A 6,785-nucleotide genomic window follows, 5' to 3' on the forward strand; every position below is an offset into this window, starting at 1 on the left:
AAAAAAAAAAAAAACTTTTATTCATGTACTTATTTGAAAATAGAGCTGGCAGCTGAAATTAAAGAGCACTATCCAGAGAAGCATGTTACCCTTGTACATTCCCGTAATCGATATTTACCAAGATACAAAGTTAGCGTCGATGTAATGATTTATAACATCTTGAAAAAAGCGGGTATAAAGCAAGTACTTGGTGATCGTGTGATCTTGCCTCCTAATGGGTTCCCGTTGGAAGTAAAACCTATTGAGATTCAAACAAAGGGAGGCAATACTATTCATGGTGACTTGGCTGTAAGTCTTGTCGTATTTACATATTATGAAATCTCATTATTCAAAACAGATTATGTGCATCGGTATGACACCCAACAGTGAGCTTATGAAGGCTCTGTCTCCAGACACAATCAACAAGGACAATGGGTTTATCAAAGTAAAGCCTACAATGCAAATTCTAGACGAAAGATATCCAAATATATTTGCAGCCGGAGATGTCATTGACCACACAGATGTTAAAACAGGGCATTATGCTTGGATGCAAGGTCTCGCTGCTCTGACAAATATCAGAAAGTTGATCAATGGTGCATCTTATGACACGTTGGAGCCTTACAAAAGTAAAGACCTTGCCTTAATTAAGGTCATCCTTGGAAAGGTAATCTATAGAACCTATGGGAGATATCCCTAAAAACTGACTGTTTTATAGAAAGAAGCAGTTATGCAAACTCACGTTTTAGGGCCCTTGGTAGCAGTTGGATCCTGGATCGCTGGGAGATCCATCCCTCATAACGTTTATGCTACAACGCTAGCTGAAATGCTGAAGGCTAAACCATCCAAAGATGCGTAAACTATTTTTTGCAGAAAATATTGTCAAATAAAACCAACATTTTATTCATCTTTGGCACGTCTCTTGTAGTTATTCAGCTTTTCTCCGTGAGCAAAAAGTTTTGATAAGGATGCAAAACCAAACACTGCTGAACTTATTGTCCATCGAAGTGTGTTATATGGACTATACCATCCTCTGATCAAACAAATGCCTAAGGTAAATAAGCCTTCTGCTAAATGGCATATGATTGCCCCTTGGAAAATCTTTTTAATCAATGAAGCTGTCAAAAATTCACGCAATTTGTACATAAACAGAGGGAAATTATTCAGCAAGAATTCATCTGAAGCATAGGCTAGTAATGCATTTGCTCCAAGGCCAAGAATAATTAGTATCTGCCAATGAAAATCTGCAGAGTAAAATACATCTTCTTCAACAGGCGCGAGTGATACATCGTTTGTCCTTATTCTTTTTCCACCTTTTGGCTTTTGAGCGTCATGGGAAGTACTCGGAGGGCCTTGCTTAGCTGCTTCTTGGATTGCCTCTAAGGGTGGTAGTCTTGTCATTGTCACAGGCTACTCAATTCACTTGATCAGTTTTTTCTTTTTTCTTTTCAAAAAGTCAGGATTATACCATTCCTAGTGCAGTCTCTGCTTCTATTGCCATGGATTCCAGAATAGGCGGGACATCTTCTATTTTAGTCACTGGAGTATTGTATTCAATAAAAACTTCATATTCTGAGTTATCAGATGTTTTATAAATTATTGTAAATCCCTTTGAATTGAGTGCTTTAAACGAAGCACTAACAGCATCTTTTTTCTTTGAGAAATATTTTACATATGCCAAACTAACGCCTTTTTTAACAATAAATGGCTATACGTTATATTTAAATAAGCACTTACTTTTCTGTTCACTCATATAATTTACAAGTGGATTTCCAGAAATTGCAACAGAATCAGGAATTGGAGTAGCCATTAGGAAGACAGTTTAGAGAAGAAAAAAAAAGGCAAGTATTTTTTTAACTGCATAAATCATCGGAACATCAAATAACCATCATGATTATTTAGTCACAACCGAATCTAAGTCAATTAGAGATTAGTTTGACTCAAAAAAGGAAAACAAATTGATCACTTTACTGAAATAGCTTTGATTACAATGAATGAAAAGAAGAAGATCAACAATAGAGGGTGTTTTGTTCAGAACAATTACGCGCAAAAGTAACCAAGTTCGTTGGCGTGACAGACAAACGTCATAGTATTCTAGGACACCGGACTGCATGCCGCAGAGGAATATTTACTTCCACTCGCACTGGGTTAACCTCGATGGGAGTCTTTAACATATTTCACTACACAGACACACTACAGCTTATATCGCTTCTTTAATATGCATTCACAAATGTAGTGCGCGCATTATAAGAAGATGTCCTGCATTTGCATAATCAAGCCCTATTTCTTATGAATTATTAATTGATACTGCAATGTGCACTACAACAATGCTCAATTTAAATATACGTAAGCACTGTAGTATCCACGCTACTATTCAGCGCTTAAATATAATATCTATTACACCTTGATCAAATCTAATCAACTCAGTTTAAATAGCTCAGCTTCTTAATACACTATTTCCAGAAAGAGACGTCGCTTTTTCATATAAATTATATTATAAAAACTGCAAAAATGCGACTTTACTTTCTGAAAAGACTGTAGATTGTGCTATTATTCCCTTTTTCTCTTTTCTTTATTCCGAATGACGATATACACAGTCTTATCGTACTTTTACTTTGTCTGATTCTATTACAAGACTAAATACAACAAGCATATTCAATCTACAGTAATGAAATTAATAGCAATCTTTTTAGAGCGATTAATTAAGCGTATTGTTAATTATACGTCTTTATCTGAAGCAGAACAACAGGAATACTTTGGCAATAACTAACAGGTTATTGGCTTTTATAAGTAATGATAAGCATCCTACCAAGAATGAACTGATGTGGTCTAATGAACTTTTTTCATACTAGTGCAGATATCAGTACAACAAGTATTTTGAATATTTTCATCCCATGAAAGAAGAAAAGCTGGCCGATACATATACCGCTTCAACCCACTCAGAAATATATCTAAGATACCTCAAGTCCCTTTTAATAGATATCAATAGTTATGCTCTGCAGAATGTCAAAAGATTCTCTTTATTACCCACTGCGTCTCATCAAATAGATAATCTTCATATATTCTGTTACAGAGAATAACACAAAGCTTATTAACTATCAACAGTGCATGTATCTATACCACCGGATAATTTTTATCATTTTCTTAAAAGAGCATATACCGAAAACTACAATGTACTGATGCTCAGCTTGCCCTTCGTTCTCTGGATTTTTCCAAGGTATCTCACTGCCTGAACCCTCATCTCGAAGGAGAAATTGTACTCGTCATCTCTTTGAATTCTATATGGAAAATACAGTGGCAATGCATTTTCAACCAGTAGAAGTTTGTATATTAAACAGCCCTGAAGATGGTCCGAAAAGAAGTGTTTACCCATCTCGCCCAGGAAGACGATCTTGATTAACCTTTTGTTTCCTTTTCCTCCTTTTTATTTTATCTGAACTGCTATCCCTTTTACTTGTATTTTATTTTATCCTTTTTGTCCGTACACCTGCAACCGCCTCTTAGTTAGTATAGAACATTAATTTACACGGCACAGTTAATAATAAAAAAAAAAAGCTACAATGTCCCAAACAGCATCATAAAGCCTCAAGAATCACTTTTGCGAAACAATGTATGATGATTGTATAATGAGCTATAAGATTGAGCTAATTTATCTTTTCCCTGCAAATAGGTGGATCTGTTTATAAAAAAAGGTATATTCAATAAATAAAGAACCAATGTGGAAGGAAGAACTTTGGGAAGAACTTTTCAACTTCGATTACAATAGGAGCCCATGTTACTTTTCCATTGTGTACTCTAGAGGCAGAAGGATTTTATCCTTTCATATATCTGGATCGTATTGAGGTGTTTATGTCTATCGAAATGTTTCCTCGACTTCTTTCCCAATTGGACACCTGTAAGCAAATAGTCAACACGTATAACCGCTTTTGCGTACGCTATACCAATAATGAAGTCAGAGCATAGCCAAAGTCGACCAAGTTTAATTTCAAATCAGATCACCAACGTTTTGCACATGCTTAACAGTGATACCTTCCCTCCCATCTCCCTAGCCTCAACTATGTAAAAGTATTCGGATCAAGAATTGTTGAGACTAGTAAGGAGTACATGCTGGCATATTCGTAATCTTATCCTCTATATTAGTAAACTGTCCTGAATAAAACACTCTCCATTTCGAGTCAAACTAATCTCTAAAATATGGCCATCGTTTTCAAAAAAAAAAAAAAATCGTTCAATTGATGATGGAGCCACAGTATTAGAGAGTTTAGCTTCTTTTGTCGGTAGAGTTGAAAAGAGAGAAATAACCTTGAAAAAGCGACAGTTGACTTTTTCTGCTTGAAAGAATTTCGTGTATATCATGACAATTTCTAAGTATCTTTCTCTCTGGACAAGCGAATATAGAACACGCTTGGTTTCTCCTTAAATTAAAGTTTATTGAGCTGGCGGACAATCATTTAATTGGACCTTAAATAAAATGTTAGAGTGTCAACATGCTATTCGACCTTTTTCTTTCAAATAAATAATAGCAATGTTTGGCGAACTTCGTAGAATGAATATGCGTCAGGTTAATATGCCAATAAAAAGTACGAACAATACCTTCTTTTTACACAGTTTATGATTAGATCGCATTACAGATACTCAACATTTTAACCATCGGAGCAACTGCTCTTATGGTCTGGAAAGGATTAGGTCTTGTAACAAATACCGAGAGTCCTATCGTTGTAGTTTTGAGGTTACTTAGATATATATAGTCTATAAAAGATACGAACTAACTTGTATGTACTATAGTGGAAGTATGGAACCTGCATTTCATCGCGGTGATTTATTGTTCCTTACGTTACCAAGAAATGACAATGTAGCCATCAATGATATATGTGTTTTCAAGTTACCCGGACGCGATATCCCTATTGTTCATAGAGTTTTAAAGATTCATCAAGAGTAATAATAATAATATTAATTATATAACAATGATCTGTATTCATATCATCAAATTGAATAGCGAAACCGGAAAAGAATATCTCTTGACAAAAGGAGATAATAACGCGAGAGACGACCGTGTGTTGTATGACAGAGGGCAAATGTGGATCAATAAAGAGCATCTTGTTGGAAAAGTAAAGGGGTACGTGCAATAACACAAGTTGTTTATCAAAGATATTAAGATTAAAAATAGCTTCTTGCCTTATGTTGGCATGGTGACAATCATGATGAACGACTATGCATGGATGAAATATGCTGTCTTGGGCGTACTCGGCTTCTTTGTGCTTATTCATAGAGAGTAAAAGAGAGGCTTAACAAAACAAAGAAAGGATATTGTTTATTATTGGTTTAGTCTTATGTTTCCAAGCATTTCAGTCAGATGTTTACTTCCATCATTCTTGATGTGGCGTTCAAAGCTTGTTGCGGATTTTAAGAGCTCTAGAGGAGAGTGCATAAACACTGTTGGTAGTGAATGTACTATGCGTGTTTTGGAAGGTATTGAAGGGGTTGAATCGCTCTTGATCAATTTGACATGACATGCACGTGTACTACCATGGTATTTTAATGAGGAGTATGTATATTTCTTACTATGTGTCTCTGATTCATCAGTATACACTGTATTCGCATCTTGAAAAAAGTTGAAGAGTAATTTATTTGGGTTAGGCATTTCCTCTATACAACTGAGATGCTTATGTGTAAACGACTTGCTGCCTTTCTGCAGTCCATTTTCACAATCGTCGGATTGGTATACTTGTTCATTCACGGAGCTTAACCAATTTTCTATAAAAGAAATCTTTTCTGCAGTAAGGAAAGCCTTTCTGACTGGTTTACATTGTGTAGTGTTGGGTGGGGTGGTAGTGGCTGGGGGTATAATGACTGAACTATGATTGAATGTCCCTTGTGGTACAGATGCCTTCCTTAAAGGAGGGTTGCATGACGATGACGATGACGATGATGGTAAAAGTTGAGATAATTTCCACATTTTAGATAGTACAAATACCCATCGTTCTAGTTCATCTAATGTTCGCGCCTTCATCACATAGCATTGACCGTCAGATGATCTTATACAAAAACTGTTTGATTTGCTTTTAAAGAAAGCGTGTTTGTAGTTGCTCCTTTTTAAAATGGCAATGGATGAAATGTCACAAACATTGAGCGTCCATTTAGGTAACTGATAATAACTGGGTTCCTTACATAAATCGGTAGCTGTCAGCAATCTTGACGATTTATCTTTTGGTGTCGCTAATAAAAGTGATGTTGCAGAGTTATTTTGATGGGATCCTAATGTCACATTGGGTTGTATTTTGATCTTTTTTGTTGACAGACATATTAAGGATGAACCATCGAATCGAAATAATTTCCACGTCCATTTTCCATCATATCTTTTGAGGTACAAATGCCCTTCAAATATATGTCCATTAACTGGAAGTTCTTCTAGATCACTATTTTGATCAGTACTAAAGAGGCAGTCTTTTTTCATACAAGATAAAAGAGAAAGAGAAAGAGAAAGAGAAAGAAAGAAAGAAAGAATGAATGAATGAATGGCTCAAATGGCTTAAAATATCGTCATTAACTTTAGATGCGCTACACCAAAAGGTGTGAACCTCAAAGTGCTCTTTTTTTAAACTTTTTATTTATTTTTAATGAACGATACGTGGTTATCTTCTTAACTTTATGCATTGTTCATGCAAAAATATGTATTGCTATTATTGTCTTTTTTTTTTTTAAAAAAAAAAAAAAAAGGACAACCTGTTTTACTTTACTAACGAATTACGTCAATTAAATCAGAAGAGATACATCTCCTTGTACAATATGGGATACAAACCAAGCCATGA

The 6,785-nt window shown here is 35.3% G+C and overlaps 4 protein-coding genes across 4 annotated transcripts in view; 2 read left to right on the forward strand and 2 right to left on the reverse strand.

Moving 5' to 3' along the window:
* RHIMIDRAFT_99244 (FAD/NAD(P)-binding domain-containing protein) overlaps positions 1–880 on the forward strand; it is a 1,699-nt gene extending 819 nt beyond the window's left edge. The window contains exons 3-5 of the mRNA XM_023615973.1: positions 44–288; positions 338–643; positions 695–880. Coding sequence (XP_023461151.1) covers positions 44–288; positions 338–643; positions 695–835 — 692 coding nt within the window. The 3' untranslated portion in view covers positions 836–880. The remainder of the gene's footprint in view (positions 1–43; positions 289–337; positions 644–694) is intronic.
* A 156-nt stretch (positions 881–1,036) lies between these two features.
* Positions 1,037–1,802, reverse strand: RHIMIDRAFT_274715 (uncharacterized protein). The gene is made up of 2 exons (XM_023612487.1): positions 1,714–1,802; positions 1,037–1,665 (listed from the first exon to the last, which is right to left on the reverse strand). Exons 1-2 carry the CDS (start codon positions 1,784–1,786, stop codon positions 1,439–1,441), a joined length of 300 nt encoding a protein of 99 aa, XP_023461152.1. The 5' UTR covers positions 1,787–1,802; the 3' UTR covers positions 1,037–1,438.
* A 2,683-nt stretch (positions 1,803–4,485) lies between these two features.
* On the forward strand, positions 4,486–5,271 carry RHIMIDRAFT_99256 (MGC131207 protein-like protein). The gene is made up of 5 exons (XM_023615974.1): positions 4,486–4,537; positions 4,596–4,705; positions 4,762–4,911; positions 4,973–5,092; positions 5,144–5,271. Exons 1-5 carry the CDS (start codon positions 4,502–4,504, stop codon positions 5,250–5,252), a joined length of 525 nt encoding a protein of 174 aa, XP_023461153.1. The 5' UTR covers positions 4,486–4,501; the 3' UTR covers positions 5,253–5,271.
* RHIMIDRAFT_99269 (uncharacterized protein) lies at positions 5,108–6,452 on the reverse strand. The gene has a single exon (XM_023615975.1). The coding sequence runs from the start codon at positions 6,428–6,430 to the stop codon at positions 5,291–5,293; it is 1,140 nt and encodes a 379-aa protein (XP_023461154.1). The 5' UTR covers positions 6,431–6,452; the 3' UTR covers positions 5,108–5,290.
* Positions 6,453–6,785: the final 333 nt, after the last annotated feature.

Source organism: Rhizopus microsporus, assembly GCF_002708625.1.
Source record: "Rhizopus microsporus ATCC 52813 unplaced genomic scaffold scaffold_35, whole genome shotgun sequence".
NCBI classification, from domain to species: Eukaryota; Fungi; Mucoromycota; class Mucoromycetes; order Mucorales; family Rhizopodaceae; genus Rhizopus; species Rhizopus microsporus.

What these genes read in the sequence shown, in the direction of transcription:
- RHIMIDRAFT_274715 (XM_023612487.1), bottom strand. Translation starts at nt 1,786, where the DNA reads ATGGCTACTCCAATTCCTGATTCTGTTGCAATTTCTGGAAATCCACTT. An exon ending in TTATATGAGTGAACAGAAAA is followed by an intron (nt 1,666 to 1,713) that starts GTAAGTGCTTAT and finishes TTGTTAAAAAAG; the next exon opens with GCGTTAGTTTGGCATATGTA.
- RHIMIDRAFT_99256 (XM_023615974.1), top strand. Translation starts at nt 4,502, where the DNA reads ATGTTTGGCGAACTTCGTAGAATGAATATGCGTCAG. An exon ending in GTTTTAAAGATTCATCAAGA is followed by an intron (nt 4,912 to 4,972) that starts GTAATAATAATA and finishes CAAATTGAATAG; the next exon opens with CGAAACCGGAAAAGAATATC. An exon ending in CTTGTTGGAAAAGTAAAGGG is followed by an intron (nt 5,093 to 5,143) that starts GTACGTGCAATA and finishes GATTAAAAATAG; the next exon opens with CTTCTTGCCTTATGTTGGCA.
- RHIMIDRAFT_99269 (XM_023615975.1), bottom strand. Translation starts at nt 6,430, where the DNA reads ATGAAAAAAGACTGCCTCTTTAGTACTGATCAAAATAGTGATCTAGAA.